The sequence below is a fragment of the Aristolochia californica genome, unplaced genomic scaffold, assembly GCF_029961685.1.
Source record: "Aristolochia californica isolate CCGP_79_NKW_82.1479 unplaced genomic scaffold, dmAriCali1.0.hap1 SCAF_7, whole genome shotgun sequence".
Lineage (NCBI taxonomy): Eukaryota > Viridiplantae > Streptophyta > Magnoliopsida > Piperales > Aristolochiaceae > Aristolochia > Aristolochia californica.
Genome location: NW_027182268.1, coordinates 3,378,956 through 3,400,950, shown reverse-complemented (window position 1 = coordinate 3,400,950; position 21,995 = coordinate 3,378,956). Strand labels below are relative to the sequence as shown.

General features: G+C 38.3%; 1 protein-coding gene across 2 annotated transcripts; it reads right to left on the bottom strand.

The window, feature by feature from the left end:
- Window positions 1–488: 488 nt before the first annotated feature.
- LOC137936745 (protein OS-9 homolog) lies at window positions 489–21,434 on the bottom strand. 2 transcript variants are annotated; one of them, XM_068781607.1, is made up of 8 exons: window positions 21,102–21,434; window positions 18,492–18,568; window positions 7,098–7,301; window positions 6,959–7,030; window positions 6,203–6,318; window positions 5,493–5,559; window positions 5,278–5,384; window positions 489–1,011 (listed from the first exon to the last, which is right to left on the bottom strand). In XM_068781607.1, the coding sequence occupies exons 1-8, from the start codon at window positions 21,187–21,189 to the stop codon at window positions 837–839; spliced, it is 906 nt and encodes a 301-aa protein (XP_068637708.1). In that variant the 5' UTR covers window positions 21,190–21,434; the 3' UTR covers window positions 489–836. The 2 variants fall into 2 exon arrangements, with proteins under 2 accessions (XP_068637708.1, XP_068637709.1); XM_068781608.1 differs by lacking the exon at window positions 6,959–7,030.
- Window positions 21,435–21,995: the final 561 nt, after the last annotated feature.

Here is a 21,995-nt window from a genome sequence, read left to right as displayed (position 1 = left end):
AATTGGCAAATATCTGAAAGGTCATTCCATCAAATTAATGTCCAATAAAAGCCTGTTAAGTTATAATTATTTTCTAACTATTTAGAAGGCTGATGAACCAGTTTTAGGGTTAGAAACCTACAGTATGATGCTCTGTCCATTTCACAATAGACAGCAGAGAATTCACAGAAAGGATAAAATAAGATCTCGCGTGTAAATTGGAGGTCGGATATACTGTTCTGATTACTATTTCGTATCTATTTCGTTTGATTATATTTGAAAGCATTCCAGTTCTGTTTATTTACTGTATACTCAAAAACCTATTATATTTTTACTGTTTTATAGCTTTTATAAACGAAGAGGAAAATCGTAAGAGGTCGGATACCCCCTATGTTCGACAATCTTAATTCATAAAAAGCCTAACTCATTAGTAATCAAGATTGAAAACCACATACGCACATTGACATTTTGCTCCACTTAGCCTGGATCAGTCCGGACTGTAACATAAATTCAGGTAAATTTACCTTTATGAATTCAAAGGTACGGTTTAAGTGTTTAAACAGTGGCCAGTTTCAAGGATTAACACTATAAAACTGCAGTAACATGTCAATTTCCAATGTGATTAATCATGTTTCCGATTTAAGAACTACTCCGAAGGGCTTACAACAGCGGATGACGAGAAAACTCCCTCAATTTTGAGTGCTTAGTAAACAAAACGAGAAAACTCTCTCAATTTTGAGTGCGTAGTAAACAAAATAAGAAGCGGTTAGAAGAGCAGAATGAACGGATGGGGGAGCAGAGGGCATTTCTATCCTTGAGCATGTAGCTTGGTGACTATCGATGGCAGAAATTTGTCATTACGTTGCATATTCTTCTCGAGCATACTGTGTAGGCTCATCAACTTCGGTAATCATCAATACCGACTTGTCTTTCTTGAAGCTGTGCTCATTTACCGAGGCCTTGTACCCTTCACCTGTGGGCATCTCATTACAATTGATGGTGTGCCACACGGCCCTCTCTTCTTGAAACATCCTGAGACAAGAAACAGTAGAAGTCAAGAAGGATTCTGTATGAAAATTAACCAGTAACCTGTCATAAAGAAAATTTGTGCAATTTTCTCATCACCACATTTGAGTTTCCAAAGTATAAAATGTGATATAAAATGTGAGATTGATGTAAGTGTTGAAAAAAAAATTCCAGTGAGCCCAAAAAGTAGAATGCTAGCTGACTAAATTTGGGCACCTGGGTAAATATTTGAGCCGTATTAGGAACGTTCATGATCTCAATACAAATTATTACATAGAGCAATAAGATCAAATTATTATTAAGGGCTTCATGCTGGATTTCACTTGTCTTTGAGCCTACAATCTCTCTAGGAAAGGGGGTCTTCCAATTTCCTGTTGATGGGACTAGGGGTTCGATTTTTCTTTTTCTTTACAAGCCATGCCCCCACATCCTCGGGGAGCTTCGGACCAACCTTGTGTTGACTGTGTAGTAAGGGATGCAACCTCTATTCCCTTGTTATCTTTGCTGTTTGGTATAACCACTACTATCTCAGGGCAAACTACTATGTCAAAAGCTTTCTCAAATGTAAGCACATCGTCATCAACCCGTAAATGGGCCTGAATTATATCTTATTCTAGGCTTAAACCATCCAAAAACTTAGCCACATAATGTTGACTGAGTGATGGTTCCCATCCATATTTTGATGATAACAAAACTTAATCAATCTAATAATTAAAAATTCAGCATTTCCGATGTCCAACCTTCAAGTGACACAAAAATCAAGGTCCATGCAAAAGAACTGGCACAAGCATCAAAAGAGTGTTAAGTCATCTTGAAGAAGCACCCACAAGAAAAGAAATGAAAACCTGAAGTTTAGAGTCTAATTAGGATAGAAAACATCAAGGACTCTATGCATGTAAAGAACGCAGCCTCAACTCTTCAAAATTGAGGTACAACTTGAATTATTTGGAGTTTTAGGACACTTGCATTCGTAACATGTCTTACTAATAGATATCAAACCTTTAAACATATTAAAATTACTTAGGAATAAAATTTCTCATGCTTTGAAGTCAATTCTAACAAATTGGCTTTTAATGATCGATCATCACCCCCCTTTGCATCGAAGGGGACTCAAAAATTGTCATTGACTGGTGTGCAAAATCTATCAGACCTCCGTGGCACCATTGGGATATGTATTCATAAATCTGTAATTTAATTTCTTCTTTAAATTGTAATTGGAAGCACATTCCTCACTCTACAAATCATTTGGCAGACATTCAGGCTAAGACGGGTATTTCACTCTAACACCTTGTTGTGGAGGAAGGCCCACTTAGCTAGGTTTGTTTGTACTCTTCACTCTCTTTTATAGTTTATACACCTCATTTAAAAAAAACAAAAAAAATGATCGATCATCTTCTGGGGATGATTGATCAATCAAAATGTGTACGGGTAAGAAATATAAAACATGATCAATCAACCAGGACTTTACCAAATTGTGTTATAAAGCATGATTGATCATTTCTTGTGGACCAATCGATCATACATGTCCAGGCATATAAAGTTTTTAAAGCATGATCAATCACCCTATTAGTCTGATTTATCAAGCAAAACCATGCCAATAAGGGACTCAATACATGATCGATCATAGCTTAGACATTGATCGATCATACATATATTGCACAGCCAGTAACTTCAATGCATGATTGATACACTAATCGATTAACTTAACTTGTCAAGTCCAACACGAAGATATTGATCGATCATACTAATCAATCAATAAGACATTTCTGACAAAAATATAGCATTTACACTCGATTGATCGATCATTCATTTTACATGGATAGATCAATGAGATGTCATCTTTCTACAAACGGGTAAATAACAGGTTAGTTTGGCTTGAGGAACTTTTAAATACCACCACAAACATGCATTTGAGAGGTTTATGAACATTTATCGGCATGACTATAGCATTCACTTAATCAAACTCCAAATCCATTTCTCAGTGTGCATCAAGGCTGGAGGCTTGGACAATTGAAAGGAGAAGCTTGTCTCTCCAAGAATCAAAGAGTGTAAGTTTTCCTTTCTTTGTAATTTTTCATTTTACTAGAGGTTCATCTAAAACCTTAGAATCTAGATAGAAGAGATTGCTAGAGCTAGAATCTAGCCAAATCTTTGGGGAGATTTCTTGTAATCGTGTATTTGAGCATACACGTGGCTTAAAAGAAAGCCAAAATCTCTTTAAAATTCACCTGATAGAGCTAAGATTAGTAAAATTTCTCAAGGGAGGGTTCTTGGATGGTGAATACCAATAGGGGAACATCGATAATAAAACATTTTGTGTTGTTGTAGTGTGTGCATGATTTTACATTTACTTTCTTTTATTTTAAATTGAGAACATTCAAGTCCACACCCCCCCCCCCCCCCCCTCTCTCGAAAGCCATCTAGGCCAAAACATGATCTTGTCATGATCTGCCCTTCTTAGTTCTTTCTTGTCTATAATAATGGATGGTAAACACTAATTTTATGCAATAGACCCTGCAACCAAAATAATCAGCAACAATTTTGTCCCCTTTTAAGCTGAAGATTCTTGCATAGAGCTCATACACCTTGGAGATATTGTTTTCCTGATCATGAATGGACTCAAGTGAAGTCCATATTTCTTACGTTTGTCTCACAATTCATCACTTAATTTCAGAACTTAGATCTTATGTTATTCACAAACCCAAGTCATAACCTAATTGTCCTCTGCATTTCAATTATCATCCAGAGTAGGTGGATCACCTTAGAGATATTTGGCATTTCTTTTTGCCTTGAGGTACATACGGACAGCTTTTGACCAGCTCAAATAATTTTTGTCATTCATCATCTCTATGGTGATCTGAATAGTGTATTTACTATAAAAAAATACTTGAATCCCTTGTAGGATTAATGACTTCTTAAACTGTCATAGATAACCACAACTACCAACCAAATGCACAAGAATAGAAATTAGTAAGTTCCACACGGAAATTTTCACAAACACCAATAGGGCACTATGCCTACACAAAAAAATGTGACTGCCAAACTTCAATTAACCATGCAAATCATTGATTGATTGATAAACAGCTTCGATTCAGCATAAAAATACCCAAATCAAGCAGCAGTCATGATGAGGTAATCAATTATGGAGACAATGCAGGTATGGTCATATGTTTGGACATGGATGCAGACTAGAATATGAAAAAATTCCAAAATACCACCCTCTAGGGGTACTAAAGTCATAAATCTGCTCAAAAGACAACACAAACCATCGACCTTTAGCACGGAAAGAAAACAAAAAATCAAACCTTCAAGTCTAATTAGCAGAAAATTGGAAGAACCCCTTTCCTGCAGAGATTGTAGGCTCAAAGAGAAGTGAAATCCTACTAGAAACCCTCGACAATTGGATCTTATTGCTCTGATCCCAAGTTACATTGAGAGATTAAGGAGTAGAGAGAGAGAAAAGGAAAGAACATAAAAAAGAGAAGAGAGATGAGAGAAGGGTACAGCATCATGCAAGAACTCGATTGAAGGCCAAGTGAAAACAAAGTGAAAAGTACAAAAATGCCCCTCGACACTCATACCCTTATATCTCCATATATACACTTTAAAATTTAATGAAAGCTACAAATATGAAGCTCCTATAAACATATGAGCTTACTAATACCCTAGAGGGACAATCAGATTACATACAAAATTACCAAAATACCTTCTTCACATAATTCAACATTTAGTAATTTGAACTACCAGGTGTTGATGACCACACATGAAGGGTTCCACCAGATAATCATTGCATAGCAATGATACTAGCACAGACCAGTGGATCATATTGTATTTATTTCATTTTTTTTTAGTATATATTGGATCATATTGCATTTATTTCACTGTTTTCAGTATATATACTCCAGTATCTGAATAATTTTGTTGATTTCAGTAGTGAATTCAAAAACTTCCTTAATTATTCGGTGCATTTTGAGTTTTGGGATCATAATTCTGATTTTTCAAGTTTCCAAAAGGTAGCTTTCTAAAATAGTCAAGCATTTTAAATGTGAGTGCGCTTCGAGTTCTGGTATCATGATTCACCTTTTTGAAGCTTTCAAAAGATAGAAATGTAAGATAGTTCAAGCATTTTACATGTTATCTCTTTTAATGGTTACAAACACTACAAACAAAATATTTCCGTAAGAAGTACCTGATATTTTCCACTTCAGTTATCTGAAAGAAAGAAACTAAAAAAAAAAACACATAAAACAAGTAAAAGGAAGATGAGCTTACGGGTGCTTGCAAAGCATAGGACAATGAATCATGATAGCATATTTGCAGGTAGCTATCTCTTTGACTGAACTAATCAACACCCTGGACTCTGCACATATGAACCGCACCTGCAGCAGAAATTAGTTATCAAATTTGTACTATGAAATACGAAAGACGACATCCAAAATTGGAAAGTCTCTTGTTTTCTGAAAATTTGAAAGCTGCTTCATTCACACCTCAGTTTCCCGAGGTTCAGATGTGAGGTCACAAACAGTCCCATTTGTGAGCAGATGCGCATGATACCTACCATAATGAAAAGTAAGAAAAAAATGAAATAATAAACAATGAAAAAGTTGAGTGAAGAATAACACCATTTGAATTTTAAAAGGTAATTTCCACATGTTTTTGAGTTTTTGACTAGTTCTGGGTATGGCTGCAAGTTTGCCTTATTTTGGATATCACCCTTGCTCTTTGTTGCATGGTATGTGGAGAGAGCACCTCCCCTGCATCTTGTCAGAAGCAAGGTTGATCATGCCCTCCATCCTATTCTGCCTGCAACAATAGAGAGTAGGAGCAGCGCCCTCCTCCCAACTTAAGCAGCCCTTCCTCTAAATAGTAATCATTTCTTAAAAATAAATGCTTAATATTGCAACACAATCGACCCTGAATAAACAGTTTCACTTGGAATCCTGCTAGCCAGATTTGAAAGTTGACCTTGTTAGAAGTAAGTTTATGACCTTTAGCACTAGACCAGACCTAAAAGCTATAGTGAGAAATTGCCCTAAAATATACAAAAGAACTGAATAATTCAATGGCTAAATTTTAGATCACTGCTAGGAGTCATCTTATGTAAGTAGGCCAAGACTAAAGTGGTCCTATTATCTTCATTGCGGATACTGCTATTATTAATTTTCTCTTTTACAAGTGTGTATCCTTCTGCAACTACCTCTGAGAAGCATCTTTCGAGCGAGGGTCTTTCATTATAGAAACATCAGAGCGGTTGTGGTTAAATGCAGCTGTGGCTTCAGGATCATATACACCCAAAATAAACTCTTGAACTACCTGTTATATAAACACAAATGTCAACCGCTTTTTTAGTAAAATCTTTGTTTTATATTCTAGAAAAAAGGAATGTCACTCTAAAAAAAAAAGGAACGTCCTCTATTCATCAGGCATCTACAAAATGACAGACTTGAACAACAATTTGAAACTGCAGACCAATTTCCTGAGGAATCATCAACATTGAAAAGAGAATCAAACATGTAATAAAGTAAAGAAAGGAAAACAGCTTCTTGGTGAAACCTTCAAAAAGAAAACTGATCTTCAATGATTACTATATGATGTGCAATTTCAGCATGAGGACAAAGAGGAAAAAAAGAATCTCTCTGTTCTTTTTCTTTAATGATATGCCATATCAACATGAGAAAACATGAACGAAAAAATCTCTGTTTTTTTTCTTTCCTTTTTTGAGATCTCTCCTAATTATATTGAGTAGTTTGAACTCAACTGATAGATTCAATTTGTCTATGTTTTAGATCACAACAACCATTAGGAGTAGGAACTGTGTAATTTGTTTTTTAAGAAATACTGTAAATGATATTCACAATGGCAGAACCTCAGTAGTTGACATTTGCTACTATTTTTAACACATAACAACATATATTCATCTAAAAAATGAGTTTTCTAAGATTTAGGAGCCAACCTTGCCATTTTCCAAATGAAATTGCCGCAAATGTTTCAGGTGGCAAAATTCATAATTCCACCAACCCTCTTGCTACAAAAATTTCAGAATTAGAAAAAGCAGGGAAGTAACCAAATAGCTTTATTTCACAGGTCCTCACCCTAGTCCAGCAGAGATCCTTCATCACTTCCATTAGCTCATCTGGCGTTTTTAACTTGATTTGCCTTTCGGATTCCACAATTATGCTACTACTGTTCAGTTGTGACGTTGACTGCCCACTATTACTTTCTTCCACTGCAGGCAAGAAACACAAAAAGGGCTTGCCTGTTTTATCAGACATCACAATCGACTCTTGATCCTCGTCCTGCATATGGTTTCACCTGACATTTTGTTATTCTAGCCAAACTTTATCACATTTCAAACATCTATAGAAAATATATTGGAACTTTTGAGAAACAACAGGAGAGAGAAAGAGAGGGAGAGAGAGACTTCTCACAAATATTAACTGCATCACAGATGTGAGTTCAGATATTTACAGAAAGTAACATTGGGAAAGTTTCAAGATAGAGATAGTTAATTCTAGTAAAGATAATAGTTATGCTATAATTTGTGATTTTTCATTTGTTGCAAGCATTTTATGAAAATCCTATTATTTCCAAAACCATGTTTGCTATGATCAATGATAGTAAAATCAGCTGGGATAAAATATAAATACAGAAGAAATGCAAGTACACAGATATGAAAAAAGAAACAAAGGAACCATAATAATGTTAGAGAATCCTAATGGCCTGGAGTCTCTGAGAAGAATTTTTTCTGAAACTGAGAGCACCTCAATGTGTCATTTCCATATATTTTGATTTTTTTTTTGTTACCATGATGTTTTACCCAATAGCATAGGACAGTTTGTGAAGTTACTTCCTGGCAACTTCCATTTTTATTGCTTAAACAGAAAATAAGTATAGTTTCCGTTTGAAGGAACTGTTCCTTGTAGGTATGGGAGTATAAGAACGCACCACCTTCTTAAGGTTGGTTTGTGATAAGCGATATAATAGGTTTCGATATAAACCAAAACAAATGACATCATCTAAAAAGTCACAATGAGTTAAAGTAAATCAGTATATGCTGTTCCAGTGAGAGTCTAGGACACGATGCAGTTGGATCTTGCATCAACATCAAAAGGAAGAGCAGATATGAAAGAGTCTTACATGACTATCACGGTAAGAAGTCTCACAGAGCCAGAATTAATATGGTGGAGTCTTATAGGAGTCTCACAGGAGGAGGTCTCACAGAAGAGTCTCTACTTCTAAATTGAATGAAAATTTAACTAGAGATAAAATAAGACATTTTCTATCTAATAGTCATACTATAAGAGAAAAATGTAATATGGAAAACACGATAAATGACCAAAATACCCCTAGAATTGTATTTTAACACAACAAAAGTGGAATAAGAAATGCCAAGAGGGCCAGCATAGGAAGCAAGGATCTCCCTGCAACATTTCTAAAAAGACCACCAACACCAGATGGGCCAGGATTACCAAGGGAGGAACAATCAAAGTTGAGTTTAATATAGCCGAATTCAGGAGGAGTCCAAGCAATCACAACGGGCACTTTTACTGGTAGCAAGAAGGAAACAACATGAGCCCAATTGCTTCTAAGGTTGAGGCAATGAAAATCTACAAAGGTATCAAGAGAAGTGAGCCAGGCAATGATGAGAGTAATGATACTAATAACAACCGCAAGCCACAGGTGATAGCTTGATTGAAAAGCCTTTGATTTCGCTCAAGCCAAATACCCAAGGAATGAAAGCCAAACAGGCCTTAATCATAACTTTCCCAAGGAAGGGGAGGGTGATTCACGAATCGAGATTGATAGTACCTTCAAGTGAATTTGGAATGGAGAGATAGAGATTGAAGAGCTTGAAAAATGTAAGTCTAGACCCGCCAATAGAAGTCACAACGAATGAGGAGATGGTCCTTGGATTCATCAGCATTGCTGCATAATAGGCAAGCCACACTAGAGAGAGCGAAACCATAGTTGCCAACAGCTGAGTGTAACAAGATGTCATCAAGAAAGAGCAAGCCAGGTCGGGGCACCAAATAATTCTGTCATTGCTAGGGAGCTGGATATAGTACTGATCCAGGAGATGGTGAGGTTGCTAAACTCCAGTGCTTCATCATCGATTAGATTATGCTGCTTCCATCCTATGGCCAAAGAAGAGAATTTTGTGTGAGAACCTCAAAATTCTTGGAAATGTAACGCCATGCAATAGAAAGGCAGTTTGATGAGTCATCTCCCAGATGCCAAAAGCTGCTAGAATGCCTCAATTTCATCTTAACAAACACGACCCAAGGCAAATGTGGGCAGGCGTTCAGCCTCCAGCAACATTTAGTGAGCATGATTAGTGAGGCAAGTACTCTTAATCCCCGAACCCCCATTTTGCTTAGGCAAGCAAATGTCTTTCCATTTCACCAAATGATGCTTGAATCTATCCGTGGAACCTTTCCAGAGGAAGCTTCTCATGGTTTTCTCAATTTTCTTGACCACCACTATCTAGCAATCAAGAAATCAGAGGAAGTAGGAGGCAATACCAAAGAGACGTGACTTGAGAAGGATAAGTCTACCAGCTTTGAAAAGAAGTTGTCCTTTCCAAGTTTATAAGCGCAGGGTGAGCTTCTCAATGACCGGGTTCCAGAGAGTGCCATCAATCCTTCCTACGAAATGGGGAAGACAAAGATATTCCCAGAAGGACACCATAGTAGCAACCAAGGCAAGAGGCAAGAGAACCCAAAGTGGTATGACCCATGCTGAAGCAATATAATGTTATTTTATGCCAGTTAATCTTCTGCCCAGAAATGATCTCAAATATATGAACAAGAGCTTGATATGCCCAATTTGTTCAAAAGTCCCCTCTCTTAAAATATTTGTACCATCCAAAAATTGCACGATGGGAATGCCAAAGTACCATCCATAAAGACCAGATTAGTTCAATTAAGATCCCTAGAGAGCTGAAAAAGGCTCATAGCTCTTCAGCAATGATATTGAAAAGAAAGGGTGAGATGGGCTCCCCTTGCGTAAGCCCCCTTGAACCACTAATGTAGCCACATGCACTGTTGTTGAGAAGGATCGAGTATCTATTACTAGATGCAACTTTGAATCCAGCCTCTCCATTTATCACCAAAACCCATTATAGAAAGCATATAATCCAAATAGTTCCAGCTGACCTAGTCAAAAGCCTTCTCGAAATCCAATTTCAACCTGACCCTCGACCTGTTGCTCTTACGAAAGCAGTCCACCACTACATGAACAACCATCACTGCATCAAGAAGCACTTGGCCCTTTGTAAAAGAGTTTTGCTCTTTATTGATGACATGCGGCAGTACGGATTTTAGCCTGCTCGCAAGAATGCGAGAGATAATTTCCTTCTCTCCACTCACAAGGAAATTATAGTTGCAGATGCTTTTGAGGGAGGGAATGTGAACCTACACCCCCAAAGGGGTTTATCAGACACGGAGGCCATGGAAGCCAGCAACCTTTTAGATGCTTTGAATCATGTCAAAATTTGGCCTTCCAATGAAAACAAGCTCATTTGGTGGCCTGACAAAAGTGGGAAATTCTCAGTTGCCTCGGCATATGGATACATCAACGTTTGGGATCCGACGCAAAGGGAGCATGACATCAACTTCGTCTGGAAACTATGTGCCCCCCCTAAGGTAATTTTTTTCATGTGGAGTGTTTTTCAAAGTAAAATTCTCATGGCTGATGTGCTCAGAAGAAGAGGTCACCCATCTATAGATCCACTATGCCCTTTCTGCCACAATGAAGATGAATCCGCCAGTCATACTCTTCTTCAGTGTCAATTCTCATGGAATGTGTGGACCTCTGTTTTAAGCAAATTGGGGATTCAATTTTGTATTGTTGTCGACCTGATAAGCTTTTGCAAGTCGATCTTGGGATATCCTCTTCCTGGCCTCAGCAAATTGATTATCTCAGCTTGTGCTAGTTTCGTTCCATGGGGGCTTTGGAACGAACGGAATAGAAAGCAGTTTGATGCTAAAAGCGAATCTAAAGTTAGAGTTGTTGACAGAGTGACAGGACAAATATCAACCTGGCTATTGACAAAAAAAACCTTCTCCTCTTTCAAAGGCACCGGCATTCGAGACAATTGAAGCAATTTGGCGAGGATGCACATTGGAGCCAAAATCCCAGTTATGCAGGAATGGACCCCCCCCCCGGAAACTGGCTACCTAAAACTACACTTTGATGGATCTTCTCTAGCAATCCCGGGATCACGGGATTGGGGGGCGTCATTTCAGACTCATCTGGGAATCAATGTTTTTCTTATGTTGGTCCTTTAGCCATATCCGACTCAACGTCGGCTGAGTTACATGGCCTTCTTAATGGGCTGCGGGTGTTCAAAGACAAATGTAGTGGGCCTATTCACATTGAAGGGGATTCCAAGGTGGTGATTGGTTGGTGTCAGCGCAATACTTCTCCCCCATGGAGGCACTGGGACGTATTCCAGGAGATTTTGGATATTGTATCTTCTTTTTCATGTATTTGGTCTCACATTCCGAGATCTGCAAATTCAGCAGCAGATGTGCTTGCCAAGGAGGGAGCTTTCCTGCAATCTCTCGTTGTAAGGGATTTGTCCCTCCGCCTTTGTAATTTTTTCTTTTTCTTTTTCTTTTAATAAAAATATATTTGTAAGGCCCTATGATCAAACTGATGGGGCGAAAAATGTCACTTTTTTTTTAAAAGGATGTATATATTAACAAAAGAACAAAGAATTACAGAGGGACGGGGAGCAATTCCCTAACAACAAGAGATTGTAAGGAAGCTCCTGACTTGGCAAGCACATCTGCCACTGAGTTAGTAGATCTCGGAATATAAGACCAAATACAAGAAAATTGAGAAGAAATTTCAAAGATTTCCCGCAAGGAATCCCAATGGCGCCATGGGGGGGAGAAAGCCTTATCACACCAACCAATAACCACCTTCGAATCCCCCTCAATGTGAATAGGACTACTGTAATGGTCACGGTAAACGCGAAGCCCATTGAGAAAAACTTGAATATCTGTCGTTGTTGAATCAACAATGCCAAGCGGACCAGCATATGATAAACAATGATCGCCTAAGGGATCTGAGATAACATAGCCAAAACCCGCCTTTCCAGGATTACCTTGGGAGGAACCATCAAAATTTAACTTAAGGAAACCAAGCTCTGGGGGGGGTCCATTCTTGCATGGGCGAAAAATGTCACTTACCCCACACTGTCCTTCTTTGGTAACAATGCAATGAAAGTAGCCCTAGGTTGTTGTAGGTGATGCCAATGTTGTGAAAGTACCTCATCATCCTCTTCACATCACCAGCAATAAAACTCCAAGCTGCCCAGAAGAACTCCCCATTGAACCCATCAAGACCTGGAGCTTTATCAAACAGCATTGTTGTGATAGTTATCTCGATTTCCTTTTAGGAGAAAGGCTGCTCTAAAGATTGTTGCTCAAAACTGGAAATTATTTCAAGCAAAAGATCACATAGAAAGGGCCTGTAAGGATTTTCCTCCCTATAGAGCTCTGCAAACAAATTAAGAATTTTAGTAGATACGCCTGAACTATCAGAATTCAATTTACCTCCGATTTGGAGAGAATTGATTCTGTTAGATCGCCGTCTAGAGGAAGCAATGGACCAAAAAAAATGCTTCCTTCAGTTATTTGTATCGAGCTCGCTGCTTCCATTTAATTCGGTCATGGTTGAGTAAATTTTGTAGAAAATGAGAAGCCATGACGCGATCACAGAATTCAAAATTGGTAAGGGGTCTACCTTCCTCAAGATTATTGAGGGCATTGATTTGTAGTTGAAGAGCATTAGCTTGAGCTGACAGAGAGGTGTGTCTATCCTTAGACAATTGACAAAGCTGAGATTTCAAATGCTTGAGCTTTAAGGCAAGAATGCCCCCAATCAGGCCAGTGATGGTATAATCCTTCCACCAGAAATAAGGCAATAGCAGTCCTTATCGACAACCAAAAATTCTCAAAGTGGAATAGCCTATGGCCCAAGAGCTGGTTTTAGTGTCTAGGAAGATGAACCAATGATCAGAAATATCTTTAATCAGAAAAAGAGCTAAAGAATCAGAATATATTTGCAGCCAAGAATTCACAGCAAGAAACTGGTCAAGTTTTTAGAGGACTGGATTTCGTTGTATATTACTCCGGTGAAGGATTTGTTAGATGCACGAATTTCTTTGAGTCCATAGGCCCCAATGAAGTCGATGAAACCACAGATGGAGGAGGTGATACGGGAACGAAGAAACGAATGGTTTTGAAATCTCCCGCAAAAAGCCAAGGAAGATCCTCGTATCAAGGGCTAGAGCAAGCTCCTCTCAAAATTCAGCACACAACCGGTAACTACTCGGCCATAAATGCCCCCAAGATACCAGCTGATTTATATTTAATTGAATGTAAGAGAGAATCTCATGCTACAGTAGTAGACCATAACCAGAACAGCACAATCCCAAATTACCAAAATGTTGCTAGCCAAGCCGATAGCATCCAGGGCACCCAAGCCAGCTGGGGGAAATGGCAAACATCTCTAACAATGGCTTTTGCAATGGACCTGACCTGATCTTGGTTTCCTGAAGGATGATCAGCTGAGCTCTTATCTTTTGGATAGAATATTTTATGACTGCACGCCTTTTAGCTTTACCAACTCAATACTTTCCCCCCCTCTCGGAGACCTGCTCCCTTCCGGTTTGAAAACTCTTGGACTCTGTTGGAAGTTTTCAACTCTTCCATCCCGGTCTGGTGGGAAGAATTGAATCATCACCCAAATCCTGGGTGGAATCTTGCCCTTAAACTGAAAGCTTTGAAGTTAAAAATTCGATCGTGGTCTATATCCAACCGTGCTACTGCTGCTTCTCGGAAGGATTTAGTTTGCCGCCGCATATCGGAGCTCGATCTACTTGAAGAACAAAGGTCTATTTCTTCCCTTGAGTTAAATCTTAGATGTCAATTAAATTCTGAACTCTCTGGTTTGCTTCGTTGTGAAACTATTCATTGGAAACAGCGGGCAAGATTCCGCTGGATGGCCAAGGGGGATGGAAATACAAGGTTTTTCCATGTTATAGCCTCTGCCAGGAGGAGGGTTAACCATATCACATCTCTCTGCCATGAAGACCAAGTGATTACAGATAGCCCCTCCATCTCTGACATTTTTGTCAAGTTTTTCTCAGAATTGAATTCCGAAGAACGCTTCAACCGGCCGAAGTTGCCTCAGCTCGACTACTCGAGAATCTCCTTGTCTGAGGCTGCAGATCTGGAAAAGCCCTTCAGCAATGAAGAAATTGAACTTGCAGCAATGAAGCTCCCGAAGGACAAAGCGCCTGGTCCGGACGGGTTTAATGGTGAGTTCTATCATAAGTTTTGGGATACCATCAAACCGGAAGTTTACGAATTTGTCTGAAATTTCCACCTAGTCGACATCACTCACAAGGCAGTAGGAGCTGCTTTTATTGCACTTATTCCAAAAAAATCTGCTGCCTCTCGTCCCCAAGATTTTAGACCTATCAGCCTCACCACAAGTTATTATAAAATCATTGCCCGTTTGCTAGCTAACCACCTTCGGCCCCACCTCTCCAAAATTATTAGCCCCTGCCAAAGTGCTTTTATAAAAGAAAGAAACATTCTAGATTCTGCCATGGCAGCCCATGAGCTTCTTGACACCTTCAAAAAATCAAACAGACCAAGATTTGTTCTTAAAATTGACTTTGAGAAAGCCTTTGACCGTGTAAATTGGAAACGTATTGATTATTTTTTTGATAGAATGGGTTTCGGGACTCGGTGGAAATTTTGGATGAGAAGCTGCATATCTTCCCCATTTTTTTTTGTTCTAGTAAATGGGACTCCTTGTGGTTATTTCAAAGCCAACGAGAGGAATAAGACACCCTCTGTCCCCCTTTCTTTTCACTCCCTTGGGGGAGCATCTTGCTTCTATGGTCGAATTTGCCAAAAGATCCGGCTGGCTCAATCCTATCTCAACAGATTCGGGCTAGGACATTCCTTTACTACAATATGTTGATGATACCATTTTTTTTGGAGAAGGCTCCTTCTCTCAAATCTCGCACTTGAAAGCTTTGCTAAATCTCTTTGAGTTGTCCTCTGGACAGAAGGTAAGTTGGGCTACATCTTTTATTTTGGGTTTTAATATTGACCCTCTGGTTCTCAACTCCATGGCGAATTATCTGGGATGTACAATTGCTTCATCTCCGGGTACGTATTTGGGTCTCCCCCTATCATTTGCTTTGCCCTCGAAATCTTCTTGGCACCCAGTCATTGAGCGGCTGGAAGGTAGGCTCTCTTCCTGGAAAGGGAAATTCTTGTCTAAAGCTGGTAAACTCATTCTGATCAAGTCTTGTTTACATGGTATTCCATGTTATTTTCTTTCCCTGTTCCGTTGTCCTGTCTCTGTCAGCAAGATAATCGAGTTTTTGAAAAGACAATTTTTATGGGAAGGGCAAAACGCGAAAAAAATATTGTCTTGTAAAATGGGTTGACGTTTGTAAGCCTTATGTTGAGGTGATCTTGGGATTCGTGACACTGCAACAACAAACTCAGCTCTTCTTCTGAAATGGCTTTGGAAATTCAATATGTTTCCGTCTCTGATCTGGCGGAATATAGTGGCCGAAATATAGTGGCCGATAAAGCAAACAAATCCTTCTGATGGTGGACTGAAGGAGGAAGGTATAACAAACTATCTCATGTTTGGAAAAAAATAGCAGTCATGCTCCCTGTTTTTAAAAAATCCGTCAAGTGCTATGTGGGATCTGGAAATAGGACAAAATTCTGAACGGATTGGTGGATTGGCCAGGCTAGCCTAAACTCTATCTTTCATCAAATCTTTTCTCTTGCAAGGAACAATGAGGATTATATTTCAGTGGTCGGGCAGAACTCAGGTAACTGGAACTTAAATCTCCGTAGAGCTCTAACAGAAACAGAAGCTCTTGAAGTTGCTGATCTTATTACGAGATTATTTGCGGTTTGCGTCAGCAATGCTCCTGATACTCTGATTTGGACTCCTTGTCCCATAGGTACGTTCTCTACCTCAACTGCATATCAATCTGGTCACTCCTCTGCAATTGCGTGGACTTTACACGCCCCTCCAAGAGCAAAATTCTTAATCTGGACAGTTTGCCAAAATAAAATATTGACTTCGGACTCGTTAATACATCGCGGAACTCAGGTTGCCGATCCTATGTGCCCGTTCTGCTTTGTCTCCACTAAAACTGCGGATCATATATTATTGTTGTGTAAATATGCTCACTCGGTGTGGACCACTCTCATCAACAAAATCGGCCTGCAGTATTGCTCTTCTCAAAACCTCACAGAAACTATTCATACAATCACTAAGGCTAATCTCCCAAAATTTCGAAAGCTTTTAATCTCTTGCTGCATTGGTCACATCATCTGGGCCCTTTGGAAAGAGCGGAATAATCGAAGGTTTAATAAAAAATTGCTCCCTAATAATATGCTTAGCAATCAAGTTATTGGGAAAGTTACATCTTGGATTCGTATGAGAAAAGAATTTAAAATCCTTGAAGGAATCAACTTACGAGAAAATTGGAATCTGGTTGCAAAAATGTCTTATCCACCTCGACCTCCTATAATGAAGACTTGGTCTCCCCCCCACCCACCGGCCGAATACTTTAAACTAAACTTTGACGGAAGTGTATTTGGCTGTTCGGGACTTGCTGGCTATGGTGGGGTTATTCACAATGATAAAGGGAATCTCCTTTCTTTTGCTGGACCTATTGGGATTTCAGGTTCTACTACGGCAAAGTTATCTGGATTATTTAATGGTCTCAAACTGTTCCATCAAAGGTTAGTAGGCCCATTATATGTTGAAGGCGATTCTCAAGTCGTTATCGGTTGGGGGACTAAGAAATGTAAACAGCCTTGGCGTCACTGGAATCTATTTGATGATGTATGTACCTTAATTTCTCAACTACAATGTACATGGAATTATATTCCTAGATCCGCTAATCACTTAGCGTATAAACAGGCTAAAACAGGTATTTTTCTCCAACATCTTGTTGTGGAGGAAGGTCTTATTTAGTAAGGTTTGTATCTCTCTCTCTCAGTAATATACTTTCACACTTTTCCTCAAAAAAAAAAAAAAAAAAAAAGAAGAAGATGTTTTGAAGGTCATGAACATTAGACCTCATACCCCAACCCCCCAATGAGGTGTCATATGTACCAAGGGAGATACTTTTTTCTTAACAATGAGAGAAGAGATTCCATTAAAGAAGGCACAAAAAGAAGATATTACATTAAAAGAAGAGGAAACCTAATAGCAAGTAAAAACAAAACAAAACCAGAAATACAATCAAATGGGAAAGATATTGCCAACAACAAGATGTTGCCTAGAAGCATCCTCCCTAGCCAAATACTCAGCCAGCCCATTAGCACTTCTTGGAGTGTAACACCAAGAGATAGACATGGAGCTGGATAAGTCAAAATTTTCATCAAAACACATTCAAAATCTCCCAAGAGGGATTTCCTTCCATAAAGCCCAACTAGCTACAACCAAGGAAGATATTTTTTTGTTTATTGAATATAATTCTGATTCTTATTCCTCTAGGATGAATTTATCTGTTTCACTCTTCTCTGTTTGCTAATTTTCTTAGTAAAAAAGATACATTTTCAGATTGTACTTTTCTGGTAGTTCACTCAAATCTAGGTAACCCACACTCTACTGAAAGCTTCCAACTTCATTAATCCTTAAACTAAAACCACCGCTGCATTAGATCAGGATTGTTGAGTCCTTTCCAGTTTTCAATTTTTTTTTCAAATGATCTTTCTTTTGATCGATTTGATAAAATACTAACCAGTAAGGGCCCTTCTCAGAAAAGGGCAGGTCTTAATCTCAAAGATTTAACATTAACAGATTCACTTGCGGCAATTGGGTAACCTCAATGCTCTAGAATCATGAATGCTAAAGACATCAATTGCCTGGATATTCTCTAAGAGAGTATTTTCTAACAGGAGACCCTATGTACCAGATATATGTAAGCTCTAGTTCATTTGCTGTGGAAGTTACCATGCACAGAACAAGTTAATTCTTAAAAATCTAAGAAAGCCTTTAGAAGAGTACCAGTTCAAATCAATTTTTTGAAGATATTGAAATTTCTTTAAATTGGGTGAGATAATAACCTTTCTTTTCACTGTTTTTTAATCTAAATTTTATTCTAAAGCTTGTACTAGGTTTTCTTATGTTGATACAACATATATCCACACAAGTGTGAACTCTTCCACCCAAAAATGAAAAACGGCAAGCATTTCACAAGAGATAAAAGAAGATTTCAAGCTTGTTAAAAGAACATAAATCTTACAACTCTTGAAACAAATAACATAGAAGAATTTGTAGGAGGAAAAGTCAGCATTTGTAAAATGAAGTCATGAGAAGAATTTGTAGGGGGACAAGTCAGCATTTGTAACATGTAGTCATGAAAACATAAGAACAAGTAGATTCTCCCGTTGACAATAACCAAGCATACTTACTGGATGATAAGGTGATTCTGCTGAATGGAAATCAATCATGTATTTTGAATTGCGAGAGCTACGAGAATATGTTCCACCTACAAAATCATGGGTTAGAACAGCAGTTAAGAAACGTCAATTAAATATAACCTAATATACACCCATTTAGAATAGTCAGACAATTGTCACAGGATGCATAAACATCATGATTGCAACTGATTGCTTGTGGTGGATACACCATTGGCATATACACGTATAGATATAATCCAGAAAGCCTGCTCACATCTCCCACTATATCAGTAGATTTATTGCAGAACAAAGAAAATAGAAGTGCAACAACCCACAGTCCCGTACAAACCCAAGACACCTCAAATATACAGGTATTCCTCAATGCAAGCCTAAATCCTGGAATGGTTTCATTTACATATAAACTCTGGAATAGCTTTCCTAAACATACATTTACGCCAGGATCAAAGAGATTTTCAAAGTTCAACATACAATAACGTGCCAACAAAACTGCATCCAGCAAGGGACTACTAGGGATGGCAACGAGGCAGGTTTTAAGAAACCCAACCTCACCCCCAACCTACCTCATAACATCCATGCCACACCCCGCCCCGCTCTGTCCCACCCACCCGTTACAGGGTGATTTTTTAACCCCGGCCTACCTTTCAACCCCACCTCACAATCCCAGCACTGCCTTGCCCTGCAAAAGGGTTGGTTTTTTAATTCTATCTTACCTTGCTACCCTACCCACCCCACAACAAGGTTGATTTTATTCTCATTTGTACCTTGCCTCATATAACAGTTTACAAATAAAAAATAAATAAATAAAACCACATAATATCTAAAAATAAATAAACTTAAAAATATTCATTAAAAAGAGCTAAGGGTACACATACCAACTATGCAGGGCAGAGATGGAAAAAGCCATCCCCACCCCAAACCCTCATGGGTTTTTGGACTTTACCTCATTCCCATCCTATGGGATCAAATAGCAACCCCATCCTCGCATTAATAAACCATTAGCCACTTGGTTGCAATTGTCATTTGATCTTATTATCGACCAATGTTCATTAAAAAGCCATTTCTTGAATTGTAAATCTCAAGCTAAATCAAAGAGCCACTATTGGATTGCCACTTCTCAAGCTAAATCAAAGAGCCACTATTGGATTGCCACTTCTCAAAATTCAGAGTTTAAACACCCATTGTCTGTGTTTGTGACTTTCTGGGGTTTGTAAGAAAATTGACAACAACCATGTAATTCGCCTTTTAACATCCAAGGGAAAATGTGTCATTCTTTACGGCATTCAAGAAGATAGCGACTGCAACCAATATGAACATATGGCAGACTGCACATGAGATTATCGTCCCATAGGGCTCTGCATTCATTTCACTAAAAATGATTATGCCACTCCTTGTTTTAGAATCTCCTCCATTTTTTTCACACCTCTCAGTTACAAATCTACATAATGAAAATGCATGTATTTCTCCAGAAAATGCATTATCATGTTAAAAACCCACAGTCATCTTCATACCTTCAGAGGCCAAAAAGGCATTTCCTATGATTCCCAAGGAATCCACAAGTCACCAGTCTTCCAAAAATGTGCAGATAAGATGAGATGAAATTGAGATGGTTATAGGGGGGAAAGTGAAAAAAAAAAAAAAATTTGCTCCTCTTAAAAAAATCAAGATTTCTGTAGGACCTTAAACAAGGTAGGAACAATTTATTTAAAGCACACAATCATATCCACGTGTGTTCTTCTTATGTCTCTTTATTGTTTTTAATCTCTTGAATGGAATATAAGAATCAACTCTTTCCAGAATTTAAGTAGAGACGTGTTGCTTTCTCACTGCTAACCAGGATTTCCTCATCTCTAATAACGTTTCAAAAGAACATTATCCTAATAACAAGAGAAAATGATGAAACTTTGGAGGCAGGTGAAGGCTTGCTAAATAAGTGGACCTCCAGTAATTATGGCCCTGTGAAGTTCATCAGGCCGAATGTGCAATCAGGCTAATCATCCTAAAGATGGCACTCATAAGATAACAAGTGGCACCTCAATGAGTGTTTAACTGCATACATCAAGGCAAAGCAAGTTATACCTCGGGAGAATTATAGAAATGAATGTCGAAGTATGACACAGTGTACAAATCATTTGGAGTTTAATATAGTAGAATTTTTAAGTAGGACGTTTTGGATTACTTATTTTAACTGAACAAATCTATCTAAAGCGGATGATTAGGTGGGTCATTTCTCTCATGTTACACTAGGACCTCGAAATAACTCAGTTTGACTCATCCAAGGATTCCGATGGTCTGACCAGAGGCGGTCAGCCGGTCACCCTCGTGCACCCTTTTCTTCTAGTCATAAGAGAAGAAAACACAGAGCGTTTTGCTTTGGTTAGAAACAGTCGAGGACCAAACTATTCCGCTGAATCCAAAAAGCGTTTCCTGTTCCAGTTTATTTGTTACCTCTGATACGAATCAGAACCGAGGTTAGATAACAGAACAAACAACCAAATAATACGAAAAAAGCAAATCATAGTATCATACAACATGAATCGTTGATAAGAAAAAAATAGCAATATAACAAGCAAGAGAAAAGGAAAGAAGATATTCCAAATATACCTACGACAGCGGCGGCAATCTGATCGCTCAATAAAGCCTGGTTTATTAAAAAAGCTAAAACGACAATAATAAACCAGGAATTTCTCATATTTGGCTCCCTATGATTCCCCTTCCGACGAATAAACCAGCGGAAGGGAACCTAATTTACAGTACGAATGAAAAACCTTAGGCGGTTGGAAATATGAAGCTTAGATACTGGAAATTTTCATTTGACTAGGGAGAGCTTCTTGCGGGTCTTCGGCACCTTCGAAGGGGAGTGGGAGTATTTGGATCACGAGAAGTCGGAAGATAGAACCGGAGGTATCGTACGGGCCAGGGGTGGCATCGATCCGAGCCGACCCCGAAACTGCCTATGTTTGAGCCTAACTTGATTTAAATATTTCGAGCCGAACTTGATTTAAATATTTTGATCTGAGCCTCATTTCGAGCCTAAAATTGTTATCGAGCTCGAGCCCACCGAGTTCGAGTCGAGCTTCAAGCCGAACTCGAGCCTCAACGTACATTTAAAACTTTTCAAAAAATATATACTAAATAAAATATATATAAAATTATGCATATATTTTATATAAAATTGGGCATAACCTATATATAATATATGTATAAGATTAGATATACTTAAAATTAAGTATAATCTATATATATATAATACCTATATAAAATTCGACATGATCTCTATATAAAATTGGGCATAATCAACATACATAATACTTGCATAAATACTCCACAAAATTATTTATACATTTCATAAACACTCCAATAAATTGTTTATTCATTCCATAAAATAGTCTAAACACTCCATACACTGCATAATATTATAAATAAATTCCATACAATAATCAAACACAACAAAATTAAATGAAATATCACTATCAATTTACAATCACCCAAATAAAA